The 17,812-nt window shown below is 42.6% G+C and overlaps 1 protein-coding gene across 1 annotated transcript; it reads right to left on the minus strand.

The window, feature by feature from the left end:
* Positions 1–7,496: 7,496 nt before the first annotated feature.
* On the minus strand, positions 7,497–9,142 carry LOC124370718. The gene is made up of 2 exons (XM_046829018.1): positions 8,033–9,142; positions 7,497–7,514 (listed from the first exon to the last, which is right to left on the minus strand). The coding sequence occupies exons 1-2, from the start codon at positions 9,140–9,142 to the stop codon at positions 7,497–7,499; spliced, it is 1,128 nt and encodes a 375-aa protein (XP_046684974.1).
* Positions 9,143–17,812: the final 8,670 nt, after the last annotated feature.

The following is a 17,812-nucleotide window of genomic DNA, read 5'->3' on the forward strand; positions in this document are numbered from 1 at the left end:
TTGACTAGATAGTCTCCTGGTGATATTAAACCCCCTGTTCGACTTAAAATACTGCCTTGAGGTCGGTTTTTATTATGTTTATACTAAACAATTCAAGATAGCTGACCCGTGCAGACTTTTCTCCCGAGCTCATTTCTGGCTAAACCATAGGTCGTAGATCAGATCTGAGGGCACAATCGAAAGACAAAATTAAATTTCCAACAAGAAAGGTCCAGTCACTTTTTGTCGTATCTCTAACGGTTTAACCGCAAAATGCCCTCAAAGTCAAAAGTTTTTACGAATCCGGAAAAAATCTATGAAAAAGGTCAATTTTTAAATCCCTTGTCATTTACTTAATGTCCGGACTTAACCAGTCACCGAATTCCGCTTATCCCCGAATTTGCAAGCGTTTACTTTGGGGCCTGGGGGCGTAGCCCCCAGCGAGCCGAAGGCGAGTTTATACTATATTGCCACTTTTCGTGCATGGACAATACTGTAAGTTAAATACAAAATTATTTATACAATTTTTTAATTATGACAAAAAAAGAAAATAAAAATATATTTTTGTCAAGCCATAACATTTACACTATTCAAGAAATAAACATGAGTATGCACAAAAAGTTAGTACTTTTTAAACACTTTAAGATGAGACATCAAGCACTAAATATGGTATAGTAGTTTAAAAGTTATTTTTTTTTTTTTTTTTTTTTTTTTTTTTTTTTTTTTTTTTTTTTTTTTTTTTTTTTATAAGGGGCAAAAAACGCTGAGGTTATCATTGCCCTCAAGAAAGAATTGACACCTACTCGTATCTGGTAGTGTCAATTAGGTACATAAAGATTACATTGTAGATAACAAAAACTCGAATTACGACAAGTAGGTGAGTAAATAATTTAAACTTAAAACTAGATAACAATAAATATAACAAGGGAAAGACTGTAGAGAGGTCATAACCCATATAAAGGCTAAAAATATAAATAGAACATAAATAAGGACAAGGTCCATAACATTAATTAAATAAACTATAAAAACTTAACACATTTTACTGCCACCAAGGTAGCTGTAAAGGGGCTAATTTGGCAGCTGTAATAATAGATAAAAATTAAACAATAAAATTTATAAATATTAACAACAATGGATAATCAGAATAAATAAACTTAACACAATACTATATTTTATTAATCAGCGACGTTGTATTTAGAAAACATAGTAGTCTTTGAGTTGCCGTCTCGTCATCACAGAGAATATCGTTCAACGAAGCCGGCAGATTCGAGTTGCGCCTATGTACCGAGTAGCGAGGGCAGTCAACAAGCACATGTTTGACAGTAATGACAGTGTTACATGTGTCGCAGACCGGAGGATCATCTCTACTCATGAGGAAGCCATGTGTGAGAAGCGTGTGGCCTAGCCGCAGGCGACACAACACAACCTCCTCACGACGACTCGGGCGGTTCGCTGTTTCCCAGAGTCCAACGCAGTCTTTAATAAGCCGTAACTTGTTGTTGACGACTGCCCGCCATTCGCTATTCCATTTGGCTTTCAGTTTGCCCTTCACTACCGGGATAATGTCGGAAGAAATCATCCGTGCGGTGTAAGGCTGGAGTTGTAATGCTTCCTTAGCTCCTCTATCTGCCAGCTCGTTTCCGGATACTCCAATATGTCCAGGTACCCAGACAAGAAAGACAGCAACACCTTCGGACTGAAGGGAAGACAAGGAGTGCCATATTTCGCGGATGATAATGTGTTTGGAATACATATCGCTGATGGCTTGTATACCACTAAGGGAGTCGCTGCAGATAACCAATTTTTTTGTCATAGGAAAAGTTATATTTAGGGCCTTTTGGATGGCTGTTAATTCAGCCGTGAAAATGGAAGAGTCGTTGGGGAGACGAAATCCGTATCGTCTTACCCCGGTGACAAAAGCACATCCAGTTCTACAACGTTCCTTTGACCCGTCAGTATAGACAACATCGCAAGGTGCGAGGCTGCCTAGTATTTGACGGAATTCTTGTTGGTAGACTGTTTCTGGAGTGGAGACTTTTTTAACCCTTTCCGGTCGTATGGCGCAGTACGGCGCCAATAAAATATTTCAACATCGCGCGTATGGCGCGGTACCGCGCCATTATGCAAGCCCGTGAACTGTTGCGCTCTAGTGGCCGATTTTCGAACTTCTAGAGGTTTTCTTTTCTGTTGACAGCTGTTTCCGGCGTGACTCACGGCCACGTGCGTCTGTTGCTATGCGAATGCTAGCCAGTGTTTACTTCTCACTGAGTTCGATCGTGGGTGTTGTTGAGGTTAACGTAATGTTTTAGATATTTGTTTTATAAATGAGTAGGTGTTGTTAGAAGTAGTATAAGTAATAATGTGTTCAGGAATGTGTCTTTTTATGTAAATAAATTATTCGTGTGCAATAAGGAGTTTGAAGACAAGTGTATAGTTGTAAGTTTTGAGCTACTAGCCTCAGCTGAAAATTAGTTTTTATTTAGTTACAGACTAAACAATATTATCTTTTAGTTTTTCAATGAACAGTTATATTTTATGACATTTATCCAGTGATTATAATAAAATGGATAACCCAAGGCCTTCTACAAGTGCTCTTAGTGACACTGCAATTGCAGATGAACTAGGCCTAGATGAAGAACTATCAGGATTCAGTAGTGACAGTGATGAAGAAGTGATTTTACCAACGTTAGAAAATTTATCTGATGAAGATAGTGATGACAGTGATGAAGGCAATTTAGGACAAGGACCTTCTCAATCTAATAGGCCCTCTACTGATTGGTGTGCTTACAACGGGCCAGACTTTGTTCAATATTCATACACAAATGCAAGTGGGGGCTACAAACCACCATCTACAAACAAACCTGTAAGTGTTTTACAGTTTTTTCAATTGTTTTTTACATCAGAGCTACTGTCAAATATAGTCAAAGAGACCAACCGATTTGCATCAGAAAAAATTCATTTAGCCCAACCTCTAAAGCCTAGGTCAATCTGGCACTCATGGATTGATGTTACTTTGGAAGAACTAAAAGCTTTTATTGGTGTAATTCTGGCTATGGCTCTCTCTCCAAAACCTTCACTAAAAGACTACTTCTCAAACAATTGGCTTTTTGAGCAATCATTTTTCCATTCTGTTTTTTCTCGCACGAGATTTTTCCAAATATTTTGGTGTTTTACACTTACCTGCTCCAGTGACCAATCCAAATGTTAGGTCAAGAAGTGACAAAATCAAATCTGTTGTAAATTATTTACAAACAAAATTTATGGAATATTTTGTACCACTTTTTGAAAATAGTATTGACGAAAGTACTGTTGCCTTCAAAGGTCGAGTAAATTTTAAAACATATAATGCGCTCAAGCCTAAACAAATGGGGGCTCAAAGTGTTTGTTTTGAGCGATTCTAGATCTGGTTATGTGTATAACTTTGAACCTTATTTTGGGAAAACAACCACAGAATCTCTCATTCGACCTGATTTACCATTTACTGCCAGAATTGTGGTACACCTTGCTACAAAGTTGAGTGAAAACCATCCTGGTTGTGGCTTTCATTTGTTTACAGATCGGTATTACACTGGCTTAGAATTGGCTTTAGAATTAAAAAATCTAAATATACATCTGACTGGCACAATTAACCAAAACAGAAAAGGGTTACCTGATGGTATAAAGAAAAAAAATTTAAAATTGCAACAACACAAAACAAAAGCATTTCGACACAATAAAGATGTTTTACTTTCCGCTTGGCGTGATAAACGTGATGTCCTTATGCTTAGTACTTTATATAACAATGATAAAACAATTGTCAAAAGGAAAGGAAAAAATGGTGCTACAACAGACATTGAGAAGCCAACAGTTATTTGTGAATATAATAAATTCATGGGAGGTGTTGATCTCATTGACCACTACCTTTCATCATACAAATTTATGAGAAAAACTGTAAAGTGGTGGAGAAAATTATTTTTCTGGCTTCTAGAGGTCTCAGTTGTTAACAGTTACCTTCTATATAATATGGAACAGTTGAATAAATCTTCCAAACAAATTGAACACCGAAAGTTTAGGGAGTTGTTAGTAACTGAGCTTGTTGGAAACGTTCGGAGCTCAGCAACTCGCAAGCGCAAGTCCACCACCGACAACCCTGAACGTCTTGATGGTAAACAGCACTTCCTAAGAAGCTTTGAAAATAAGAAAAAAGACTGTAAAGTGTGCAGCAACAGAAAAATTAAGAGGAAAGAGACAATGTTTTATTGCGCCACCTGCACCCAGAAACCAAGTTTGTGTCCTACAGAGTGTTTTGAGAAGTATCACACTCTCAAAACATATAAATAATTATAGAAAATTTGATTTTCACAGTTTAGAAACTTTATAGCCTTTTATTGTAAATATGTAATCTAATTGTTTCCATAGTGTTAAATTATTTAGTACCAAAAAAATTTTTTGGTTGTGTTCCAAATGAATTCGATAAAGTGACATATTTAGTGTTATAAATAGTTTTTTATTATACAATGCGTATGTATTCAACCTTCAAAAGATCTTCATAAAAGGTAAGAAACTATCATAAAACATTCATAAAAAGTTATAAATAGGTTATGTGTTTAATTTTTAGAAGGTAATGATAAACTAATATCAAGTTATGTAAAATTTTGTATACATATTTGAATTTTAGATATATATTTTTTTAACAATAAAAAAATTACCAGTTTGATAAAAAACTGTATTTCATTTATATTTTAATAATTTTAACAGTCCTAACAAAAAGAATATATTTTTGTTTGGCAAATTAAACATCTACAGTTGTTTAAACAACTAGAAATGTATGCATGCTAAAATCACTAAAAACAGTCGCGACCTGGCTGAAATCAAGGATAAAAAATTTGCGACCTGAAAGGGAGCTTACCTAGAGAGATTTAAAATAATTTTTTGGCATTGATACGCTCCAGGGTGGGATATCACATTGATGAACGACTTTAAACTGGTAATTGTTTAGCCCTATTTCATAAGCGTAGGATTTGGCCCTAACGCCTAAGGGTGAAGGAAGATTTGGTCTCGCTAGGAAAGAATTATAGAGTGGATTTCGCAGGACCGGTTCAAATGCAGGGTTGTCTGGCTTCCCTGAAAGAGCGTGAACATAGTTCAGGGACAGTTGTTGCCGTCTATGCGAAAGAGGAGGTTCTCCTGTTTCTGCAAGAAGACTGTTAATAGGAGAAGATCGAAAAGCTCCAGTGGCCAGTCTTAAGGCAGAATTATGGACAGGGTCAAGCATTTTTAGAGCACTGGGTCTTGCGGACCCATATGTTTGACATCCATAGTCTAAACAGGAACGGATGGTGGCTTTGTAAAATCTGAGAATGCACGTCCTGTCAGCTCCCCATTTTGTTCCGCTAAGGGCTCTAAGTATATTCAAGCGTTTCATGCATCGATCTTTTAGGTCTCTCAGGTGAGGCACCCAAGTTAGCCGGGTATCAAACGTGAGACCCAGGAATTTTATTTCCTCGACGTTTGGTATTCTCTGTCCCATCAAAGTTAGTGTTGGCTTCTCCATGGTTTGGAGCCTAGAAAAGACCATGCACTTAGTTTTCGATGGGGAAAAAGAAAAACCCGTTACTCTAGACCACTGTTCAAGCCGGTTTTATAGTCAACTGCAAAGTTCTTTCAGATGTAGACAGTTTCTTTGCCGAGATAAAAATAGCAAAATCGTCTACAAACAAAGAACAGCGTACAGGAGGTATAACGTACGATGCAATTTCATTTATTGCAATGGTAAACAGAGTGCAGCTTAACACACTTCCTTGCGGGATTCCATTTTCTTGAACAAGAGGATCAGAAAGAGTTTTACCGAGTCTTACTTGAATGGTTCTGTCAGACAAAAAGCCATTTATGAATGCCACCATGTGACTACCAACACCCCAAGATATTAGTTTATTTACAATACCCCTTCTCCATGCAGTGTCATAGGCTTTCGACAGGTCAAAGAAAACAGCAGCTAAGTGTTTTCCTTGAATAAAAGAGTTAAGGATGAAAGTCTCCAAACACAACAGATGGTCAGCAGTAGACCTACCCTGCCGAAATCCACACTGAGCAGTCGCCAGAAGATTGTTTTTTTCCAAATACCACACACAAGCCTTCTATTGACCATTCTTTCAAGGACTTTGCAGAGGCAACTAGTAAGGGATATAGGCCGATAGCTACTTGGAGACGCTCTATCCTGGCCCGGTTTATGTAGAGCGATAATATGTGAACGACGCCAAGATGTAGGAAATATATTTTCTAAATAAATTCTGTTATATAACGTTAAAAGGTCTTTCTTAATTTCCTCCGTCAGGTTCCGCAACATGGCATAATGTATATTGTCAGGACCTGGTGCGGAGTTTGATGTGGCCTTAAGGGACAAATCGAGTTCATTTATAGTAAAGGGAAGGTTTAAAGGGGAGTCGTTATTTCGATTTAAATTAATAGGCAACCTTTCCTGAGCAGCTTTTAAAATGTTGAAAGTCGAGGCAATATGACGACGTCTTAGAAACTTGCTCAAAGTGAGCCGAAAAACAAGTTGGCAACTGTTTGAGGATCTGTCACTATATCGCCACGACGTTCTAGACCAATTATGGAAGGTGGAGAGGGCCTGCTGCAAACTGAACGTAGTTTTTTCCAAAGATCAGACGTAGGAGTAGTTCTCTTTATTTTATCAATATAGTCTAACCAGGACTGTCGCCGACTCAACCTGAAAATTTGCCTTGCCTTTGCTCTCGATCTTCTGTAATTTTCAAGATTTTGTAACGTAGGACGTCTGTTAAATACCTTAAGACATTTTCTACGGTCTTTTAGAGCCTTCGAACATTCCTCTGACCACCACGGAACTGCGTGGTGACTTTGTTTCCCTGAGGACTTGGGAATGCTCAATTCGGCCGCTGACAGAAGAGCTGATGTAAACGATGCAGTATTTATTTCAATGTCAGTATTTTGTGTATTAATGGTTAGAGGATTTAAGCTACTTCTAAATTCATTCCAATCCGCTTTCTGAATTTTCCACCTTGGAGGCCTGTCGATTGCAGAAGGAAGCGATTGAAAGGCTACGGTAATGGGCGCATGGTCACTCCCCGACAGGTCGGGAAGAACGGACCAGTGGACCCTGGTTCCCAAACACGGACTGCATATCGACAAATCAATTGCCGACCACACGCCGGTCCTAGGACACATGTAGGTGGCCGACCCGTCATTGAGTACGACCGTTTGCACCTCATCCCACAACCCCGAAAGCATGTTACCCCTTTGACTACAATGACTGGAACCCCAGGAACGATGATGTGCGTTGAAATCGCCAACAATCAAGAACGGAGAGGGAAGCTGAGTGATTAGATCACGCAGATCGTCAAGGACCAGGTCGTAAGGTAGAGGTGGGATGTATATAGAGCAGATTGTTATTTTAATAGGAATGTTTATTGCTATTATAATTGCTTGTAGATTTGTGACGATGTTCAAGACTCTGGCGTTCAAACAAGAATCTGAAAGGATCGCAACACCGCCACAGGCTATTTCTTGCTGGTGATCTAATCGAAACGTGTCATAACCATTGATTTTAAGTGGTATGTGAGGAGCTAATTTAGTTTCTTGAATACAGATTATTTTGGGCCTTTTTGTATTTATAAGTAGTTTTAAATCCTCTAAAATGACTTCTTAAACCATTAATATTCCATTGAATAAGCATGATTTTATTTTATTATTATAATGCATGCAATATTTTACTTCTTTACTACATAGTGATTTTTTTTCTTTGTTTTGTTACAGGTCGAAAAGTTCCACCTAACGTTTGGAACTCCGTCCGGAGCTCCAAAGGATCCTCAGCTGTGCCATCATCATTGATGGACAGTTGAGATGACTTAGATGATGACGTGTTAAGATTCTTAACAGGCGCTTTTGACCTGTTATCGACTTTACTTTGAATATTCTTCTTAAGCTTTTCTGACAATTTCTTTCTCTCTTCTAAACTTAAGGCAGGTTTCAAATTTTGCTGAACTTTATCTCTGTATGTAAGACCTCCTGATAAAGGTTTAACATAAGACTGTACATTAGGTTTAGATGAGGTCTGAAAGTCTCGGGGAGATTTACTGGGCAGGACCACAGACTGTTCCCCAGCACCTGCGGCGAGGTGCTGAACCAGAGCAGCCACCTGCTCAGTCAATGCACGCACCATACCCTCCAAGACTGTACATGAGGAACACTGTGCGGCCTGAACAGGGACAGATACAGCTTCAGAGTAGGAAACTCCTTTTTTTGGAGTTGGGGCGACCCTCCTCCTGTACTCTTTACGCGCCTCGTTAAACGAAAGCTTTTCTATAGTCATGATTTTTAATATTTCTCTTTCTTCTTTAAAAATATTACAATCTCTTGAATATGCCGGATGTTTTCCCTTGCAATTTATGCATCGCGTCTCATTTTTGCACCCCTCCTCTTGGTGTCCTTCATCACCACAGCGGGAACACGTCTCCGGGTTCGAACACACTTTACTTGAGTGCCCGAACCTCTGGCAGCGGAAACACCGCTGGGGATTTTTAAAATACGGCCGCACGGACAAAGACAAATATCCGGCTTTGATGGTTTCTGGTGGATGGGGTTTTGCAAAGGTTATAATGAGACCCGGGGTAGGAACCTTTACCCCGTTTTCGGTCCGAACAATCCTGACCACATCTGTCACCATCTCGCACTGCAGCTCATCCTTTATTTCCTCTTCACTGCAGTCCATAAGGTCTCGACAGAAAACGATTCCCTTGGAAGAGTTCAGAGAGGCATGTGGCTGGACAGTAACCGCTACCTGGTCGAAAAAGCTCGTCATTTTAAGGAACTTCTTGGATTGGATGCAATTTGCAGCCTCCACCAGGATAGTTCCATTCCTCAGCTTCCTTGTAGATTTAGGTTGCCCTCCACAGGCTACTAAAGATTTGTGGATAAGGAACGGGCTCACCTTAGTCAAAGTTTTTCCATCTTCCTTATGACTTAGCACAAGAAATAAGGGAGTAGGCATATTTATCTCATCGTCGGTTTGTTTATTTTCCGTTTTTCTTTGCTTGTTTTGATCAAGCTCACAGTCTGAGTCAGACAACTGTCGTTTCTTCTCTAGATCACTTTGATCTCTTGCTACTACACTTTGCCCTAGTTTTGGGGTGGTTTCAGTTTCCATAAGTATTTTAACCAGCGCATCGTGTGTAAGGGTGCAGGCCGAGATACACCGGGAACGGGCACGCCCTCGATAAAACTGGGTCCCGTGGGAGCCCAGGTTACTCTACCCCAGATCCCCGGGGCCCGGTGTTGACTCGTTTAACCAGGCTGGGTATGCTCGCACGGCCTGGGCTCGCACGTTGCAGCAGGAGCTCCGACACTCCTGCTCAATACACACTTCCTGACCAAGGACATCGAAGTGGCTGGCTTCTGAACCAGTACATGACTTACGCCTCGGCAGAGACAAGCTCACATCAGCTCTCACCGACACCAGATAGGGCACCTAGTGCCGGCTTAAGCACTCCCAGCGAGCCATGTACTGGAACGGTCGAACAGAGCGGGTACTAATAAGACCCTGGAAGGGGGATTGGGTAGGAATGAAGGAAATGGTTAGGTGGGTGTGGGCAGTTTAACGTCATACCCAGGACGGAGTTTTAAAAGTTATAAGACATTATAAAACTTATGTATTATGAAGAAAAAAAAACTGATAACAATCCAAAACTATATGGATGGATAATTTTTTTTTACTTGAACAGTGGTAAACATTGTTCTAGGACCAAATTAACCTAAAAAATGTACATAAAATAATTATTAAAAATAATTTGAAGAAAATTACTAGTTTCAGTAGGGAATCCCCTTAATTGTTTGGTATGGCGTTTTCCCTGGTGCCTGAACATCTACGCAAGCCCGAGTTGGTTTTTGAGGTCCTGGCGAGAGGACAGAAGCCCGAGGGAGATGTGAGGGCATTAAGAGCTCAATTACGGGCTTGTATATCGTTGGACCGCAGCTGGAATGCAGAGTTCCAAATTAATACAGAATTTGAGTTTTGTAAAACCCGAATGGAAGAATTGGAAGACGATATTAATTTTGAGTCACTTCCCATGTCCGGGTCAGCAAAGGCTAGATTGGCATCTCAGCTTTTACATTGGCGTGACAGAATAGTTTTACTTATGTCAGCTCCTAGTTTGGACTCTGATATTAAAAGTTGGGCTTTTTCGGCCAGTAACAAATTAAAACAAGCCTTAGATGGTTTGAGTGAGGTGCGCTCGGTGAAAGAGAAGGGGGTACTATTTACCGCTGTCACTCCAACGGAGGTTCCCACTACTATTACTTTTGCTAACCATCCACCGGCTCTTTCTTTCGAGCCTCCCAGAGTTACTATGTCTCCGATGGGTAGTGGCCCTCCTGAAGCGGCTGGTGAGGCATCATCTATAGTTGTGCCTTCCTTTTCTAGCTTTGGCAAACTGCCCCATCCTTTGGGGATTGTTTTACAACACTTCCCCAGAGTTGATGGGCTTGACACTAACTTACTTATCCATTTCCTTCTGGAAGTTTTTAAGCTAAGAGAATTTCCTGGTATGACAGATGCCATGCTTATGCAGATTTTAGCGCAGTTTTCCTTAAGGCCGCTTTTTGATCGCCTTCTAGACTGCCTTAAGAGAGGTGCCACTTTTGACCAGTTCCACGCCGAGATCTTGGAGTTCTTTGTACCTGCTCGGGTTAGGGAGCGTTTGCGGGTGGAACGCGTTTACCGTCCTCAGGCACCAGACGAGACGTTGAGCCATTTTGTCGGGGAGATACGGGATGTAGCCCGGGTGTTGCGCTTGAGCTTGAGCGAAACGGAGTTGGTGAGCCTTATTTTGGAGGGCATTAAACCTGAAGAACGCTCCCGTTTGATTTTTTGTAGCCGTCCCGCATCTTTTGCGGATTTGGACCGCCTCTCCATCATCTCTAGAGGGGTTCAGGATGCGGATGATCAAAAGGAGGCCATGTTGAGGCATCTTCCTCACTTGCCTCCGGGGCCGGTCCATGCTCCGGTGCACTCTGAGCCAGCGGCTGCTCCTTCCCGTAGGCAGCCTCCTACCTGTTATGGCTGCAAGCAAGTGGGACATATTAGACCGTTTTGTCCACTTAATAAAAAAAACTAGTAAGCTTGCGGACGAGTAAGCCCGACTCGTGCCGTAAAGGTAATTTTGAGTGCAAATATGTACCTAATTTTGATGGTAAAAAGGTAGCTGGTTTAATACAGAACAGAAAGAAAACAGAAAGAAATAGACTTGGGGACAGTTATCATCGTTGGCCGAGAGGGGAGGTTGCTGCTCTGGCTGCGCAGGGAGTAAGGGCTGCCCGCTCAACCTGCCCACAACTGGATGTGCTTGTGGGGAATGTGGTGCAGAAGGCCCTGGTTGATTCTGGGTGAGCACGCAGCCTGATTTCTTTGTTGTTTTTTGAAGATCTAAAATCCTCTGGGCTAATACGGCAGGTTGAGCCTAGTTCACTTATCTGCTGGACTGCTTCACGCACACCTTTACCTATTATCTGTAGTGCCCAGATTCACATCAAAATTAATTATTTCTCTTGGGATTGGAGCTTTTTGGTGGCTAAGAACCTGACTTTTCCTTTCATCTTGGGAGCAGATTTTATCGGAAAAACTGGCATGATTTTGGATTTGGCCTCCAGTCATGTTTTCTTTGCTTTCGCCAGGCGGGTGCTCGTTCCCTTTTCAGATGTCGAGTCTCGTGGGACTGCTGCCTTAGAGATGGAAGATAAGAGCTTGACTCCTCCTGACCAACTAGGACATCTTACGCCGAAAGAGGCTGAGGACATAAGGCAGATTTGTTCCAGTTTTCCTGAAGTCCTAACTGACAAACTGGGCACGACCAATCTCTTGGAATACGAGATTCGTCTTACAGACACCCGTCCTGTACGTTCCCATCCATATAAGCTTGCTCCGCCCAAGATGGAAATTCTGAGAAATATGATTGATGATTTACTTAAGAGTGGGGTAATCGAGCCGTCTTGCTCAAATTTTTCCAGTCCAGCGTTTCTAGTGCCGAAACCTAATGGGAAGTTCAGATTGGTCCTGGATTATCGAAAGCTCAATGCTCAGATAGAAATTGACTCCGTGCCTCTCCCCGATTTGCATTCTGCTTTCGACTGGTTTGGTAAGGCCAAGTATTTCTCCATTTTTGATCTTAATCAGGCATACCATCAGATTCCTCTAAAACACGAGTCTCGACCTCTCACTGCCTTTTGTGTGCCTTGGAATTTGTACCAGTTCACCCGAGTGCCAATGGGCTTGGCTGTGGGGGCCCAAACACTCACCAGACTCCTGGATTCTATCTTTCATGATGTCAAATTTAAGTTCGTGTTCAACTATCTGGATGACCTGCTTGTGTACAGTGAGAGTTATGAGGAGCACTTGGCTCATCCAGAGGGAGTTCTAACTAGGCTGCGAGAGTCTGGCCTTACCGTCAATCCTGAAAAGGTGAGTTTTGCTCAGCCTGAAATATCGTTTCTGGGTCATCTTGTCTCTTCTCGAGGTGTTGGTATTGATCCAGAGAGAACCCAGGCAATCAGGGAGTTTCCTCCTCCTAAGGATGCCAAGGGGATTGCCCGTTTTGTGGGAATGATAAATTTTTATCGTCGTTTCATCCCCAATGTTGCTGAGGTGGCGGCCCCTCTGAACTCTCTTAGGAAAAAGGGTGCCAAGTTTGGGTGGGGTGAAGCGCAACAGACTGCTTTTGAGCAGCTGAAAGAAGCAGTGATGCAGCCTCCAGTCTTGGCTATGCCTGATTTCAGTCGTAAGTTCGTCTTGCAAACTGATGCTTCCTCCTTAGCCGTTGCTGCTGTTTTATCGCAAGAAGTAGATGGTATCCGGCAGCCCATAGCTTATGCTTCACGCACGTTAACCCCTTGTGAGAAGAAGAGTTGTTCTGTTTATGAGCTAGAATGTTGTTTGGAATTAACAAGTTCAGGCGTTACCTAGAACATAAAGAATTTTTGTTGGAAACCGACAACCAGGCACTTTCTTGGCTCCTTGCCCACCCCCGTCAGCTCGGGAAGATTGGTCGCTGGGTAGTCCAAATTTCTGCCCTTAAGTTCACAGTGCAGCACGTGCGAGGCACCCAAAATATCATAGCGGACACTCTGTCACGCATGTATCACTTACCCAACGACCACCAGAATTTATCAGAGCCGCCATGTTGTGGCGTGCTCCTAGACTTTCCTCTGGCATTTTCGGACATTGTTCCACACCAACTTAAGGATCCCGAGCTGACTGCTATCATCAATGAGCTTAAAAACGGAGGTGCCCACCCTCCTTATTTTCTGTACCGAGGTGCTCTATGCTGCCGTGACAAGCAGCGGAGAAAAACCTAAGTTAGTGCTGCCAAGCTTTCTTGTACCGATGGTCTTTCAGTATTTTCATTCTTCTCCTGTGGGCGGACATCTAGGAATTCATAAGACCATCGCGAAGATTAGGGATCAGTTCATCTGGAAAGGTATGGACCGGGATATTGCAGCTCGAGTACGTTCTTGTGAACTGTGCTCGCTAAGCAAACCCGCTCAAAATACCAAGTTGGGTCTTTTGTCATCTGAGGTGGCGGAAAAAACCTTTGGAGAAGGTTTTCATTGACTATGTTGGGCCCCTCCCGCGTAGCAAGTCCGGAAATAAGTTCCTACTTGTTTGTGTGGATGCCTTCTCCAAGTTTGTTTGGTTGTTCCCATTGCGGAGTGCTACCGCGCAGCTCACGGTGCAAGCACTTCGTAACCTTTTTTTTCAACACTTTGGAATCCCCACCACCTTAGTTTCCGATAATGGTTCACAGTTTGTCTCCAATATCTTTAAAAGAATGTGCTTTGGGCACGGAATCCGCCATGTGACTACTTCCCCTTTCTATCCTCAGCCTTCTCACGCCGAACGGTTTAATCGCAATCTTCGATCTGCTCTCATTGCCTTTCATGCGGAAAATCAGACCACCTGGGATCAACAACTACCTTGGATCCAATTTGCCTTTAATACGGCCCAGCATGAAAGTCACAAGGCGGTACCTTTCGAGTTATTATTTGGCTTTTTTTTATTTTTATTTTATAGCCTATATATTTATATTGACAGGAAGGTTCATTTTGGTGTGAAATTTGTTGAAAAATTTTGTTTTTCTCTCGCTGGATAGGCCTATGTTATGTCATAGTAAATGAACCTGAGTATACTGACCACGGTGTTCTTTATTTTACCTAGTTTAGTTTTGATCCGGCTTCCCGTTCGCCACCATGGGGGCGCGCTTCCCTGATGGTTTGCTGTGGGTGTGCGAGCGGCGATGTACGGTTTCAGAGGAACTCACGGGAAAGGTGAAGGTTGCCTTCATGAAGTTTAGACGGTTGTCAAGAGCAAGTGGTGGAGTAGGAGTAAGGATGCTCAGGTCAGTCTACGAAGGAGTAATTGAGGCAATGATCCGGTATAGGTGTGAAGTGTGGGGTGAGGCCCTGAAAGATAGAGCGGTTAGGAGGAAGCTAATGTCTGCCGAGCGAATGATCCTGCTGGGTATGACGGCAGCTTATGCGACTGTCTCGCACGAAGCAATAAGGATTGTGGCGGCCGAAGTCCCGTGGGACCTGTTGGTGCAGGCTAGGGTAGGAGTGAGAGAAGACGTGGAAGGAGGATTGGATAGGAAGGAGGCTGAAGGACGCAGGAGAGAAGAATGTATGGATAGGTGGCAAGAGAGGTGGAGCTTGTCGGACAAGGGGCGAGAAACTCATCAGTTCTGGCCGGATGTGAGGAGCAGGATGAATTTGAAGGTTGAGGTGGACCACTACGCCACTCAGTTCCTGACTGGTCACGGAAACTTCAAAGCCAAGCTATTGAGCTTCAACCTCCGGAGAGACGGGATGTGTAGGAAGTGTGGTCAGCGGGAGACATCAGGGCATGTGCTGATGGAGTCCGAGGCTTACGAGGAGGAAAGAGGCGAATTATGGTTGAGGAAAGAGGAGCAGAGTGGGATCGGAAGAGCTTTGTCCTTGATTGAAGAGGAGTCCTTCGAGATCTTCTGAAGAGTGGTGCGCATCATTGGACTCGAGAAAGAAGAGGATGACAGAGAGGAATTAGTGGCAGAAGAGTGGTAGGAACTCTAAGGAGTTAGGAGGTTAAGCTAGAGTAGGTTAAGGACTCAGTCACTTGGCAGTGATAGGTAAGGAGTAGTTGTAAGGCATGATAGAATAAGTGGACTTAGCCTATTGGCTAAGAGAGGTATGTGGTAGATAGGCAGAGGGAATCTCTGAATTAGAACGATTAAAATAGACGATTCCCGCCATCTTGGAAGTCCTCCTCTACGGTGTTAATACACAAGAAGGACAACCCTGGCGACATTAACAACTGGCGTCCCATCGCCCTTTCCAACACTGCGGGGAAGCTCCTCTGCAGTCTCCTGGCGGATCGTCTCTCCAGATGGGCCTCCGACAACAATCTCATTTCTGGGGCTCAGAAGGGGTTCACCCCAGCGGAGGACTGCCTGGAGCACAACTTCACCCTCCAGGAACTCCTCGATGACGCAAGGCGGCGTGGGAGCGAGCTCTGCGTGGCGTGGTTGGACCTCGCCAACGCCTTCGGCAGTGTCCCCCACTCCGCCCTCCGTTCTGCGGGGCTCTCGCAAGACCAGCTGCGCTTCATCGAGGACTTGTACCAGGGGAGCTCTACTTCCATTCGCCACTCCAGAGGATCGACTGACCCCATCGCCTTTGGAGCCGGAGTTCACCAGGGCTGCCCACTCTCCCCCATCCTCTTCAACCTGGTGATGGAGTACCTGATTCGGCCGCTCACTGCACTGGAGGACCAACATGGAGCAGTACTTCACGGCACCAGCGTCAGCGTCCTGGCATACGCTGATGATCTCGCCCTTGTGGCGAGGTCGGAGGCGTCTCTTTAGGCTCTGCTAGACGTCGTCATTCCAGCTGCGACGTGGGTTTGACTCCGCTTCAAGCCCACAGAGTGTGCCACGCTCCATGTTGCCCGGAGGACTACTAGACCTTCAGTCTTCCGGATCTACGGTGCGCCGCTTCGGGTCCTCGGCGAAGGGGAGTCCTATCAACATCTTGGAGTTCCCACCGGGATGAAGGTGGACCAAACCCCGGTCGCCACCATCACCAGATTGGAAGCCGAGGCTGAGGCCGTCCTTCAGAGTGTGCTGGCGCCTTGGCTGAAGTTGCACGCCTTGCGGACCTTCATCGTTCCGCAGTTGGAATTCAATCTCAAGACCGCGCGGATCCGCAAGACTGCACTTAGGAGCCTGGACAGCAAGATCAAGTGTGGTGTGAAGAAGATGCTCAACGTTCCTTCCCGCGCCAGTGCCGAGTTGGTCTATCTTCCACCAAATACCAAAGGTCAAAAATTACTGGTGAAAGGTACAACCACAAGCACAATGTACCAGAAGCTGTGATGAATGTAATAAAACCTATATTTCGAGACCTCACATCATCAGAGTTATTGAAAAAATGTGTTCATGGCCGAACCCAAAACAGCAACGAATCGTTAAATAACGAGATTTGGACCAGACTACCAAAAAACAATGTTGTAACCTTATCTACATTAAAAGTGTATGGTGTATGGGATGCCATAATAACATTCAATACAGGAGCCCTAGGAAAAGTTCAAGTGTTACAGAAACTTTGCAATGAAGCTGGTAGAAACTGTGTTATAGGCCTACAACATATCGACCAAATAAGGATTTTGGAGGCTAAATATGCCAATAAAATTAACAGTAAGACCAAGAGGAAAGCCAAAAGAAACAAATAAGACAAAGAAGATGAATCAACTGTACAATATGGTGCAGGAAACTTTTAGTTTATAAGGAACCACATAAAGACAGTTTTTTGCCTCTAGCAAAAAATCAACTTTTTTTATAGGTAGGTACCATTTTTTCCTAAACTAATAGTTTGATTTACCTGATTTTTTTACAGAGTTACTGGATACAATTCCAAACAATGTTAACCTAGTTTTATAACCAAATTAGTCCACAGTTATTAATAAAAAATATATAAGTTTATAAAAGTGAAATTTTTTTTAAAGTTTTTAAAACAAATTCTTTTACAAAAAATAATTATTATTTTGAATTAGTAATAGTTTAACATTGTATTTACATATATAAATTATGACAGGAAAAAATTTCATTGCTCTACTAGTTATAGTTTGTTTTTAAATGGTACCCAAAGTTGTCCAATTTAACATTGGCGGGATAGGGCGTACATGGTTACCTTAACCCTTTTAATGCCAACGATCGATATAGCGATCGTCGGCATATTTGCGAGTATTGACGACGATCAATACAGCGATCGTCAATGGCACTGCGAAAATTGCCGACGATCGTTATAAAGATCGTTCGTTTAAACTTACTTTACAGGCATTTAATGTACATCAAATCTCACAAAACGTATTATGCAGTGTCTAGAGGTTACATGGAACATAAGTAAACCTCATTTTATCCTTTTTGGATTTTAATCTATGTATTATAATCTATGAAAATGTAGTTGTTTACTTTTGTTGTTTGGGTCAATTCAGTGAGACTGACAGCTCAGTGTGTTGAGGTTATTGTAGATGATTTATTGTTTTATAAAGAAATTATGTATAAAACTTTTTCTTTTTATTGGTGTTTATATTGGTTTCGAAGATGAGTAAGAGGAGTAGATCACCAGTTAGTAAAAATACATTAGTAAATAGTTTGTTAGGAAGTGGAATTGAAGTCTTGAATGACTCAGACTATAGTGATGGTTTTGTGAACAATCTTTCTGATTCTGAAAATGAATCAAGTACATCTGAGGATTCTATGGGTCTAGGGGAAGAATATAATGACGATACGGACGC

This window comes from Homalodisca vitripennis, unplaced genomic scaffold (genome assembly GCF_021130785.1).
Source record: "Homalodisca vitripennis isolate AUS2020 unplaced genomic scaffold, UT_GWSS_2.1 ScUCBcl_455;HRSCAF=2500, whole genome shotgun sequence".
NCBI classification, from domain to species: domain Eukaryota; kingdom Metazoa; phylum Arthropoda; class Insecta; order Hemiptera; family Cicadellidae; genus Homalodisca; species Homalodisca vitripennis.

Coding starts and splice junctions, on each gene's coding strand:
- LOC124370718 (XM_046829018.1), bottom strand. CDS start 9,142: ATGGAAACTGAAACCACCCCAAAACTAGGGCAAAGTGTAGTAGCAAGA.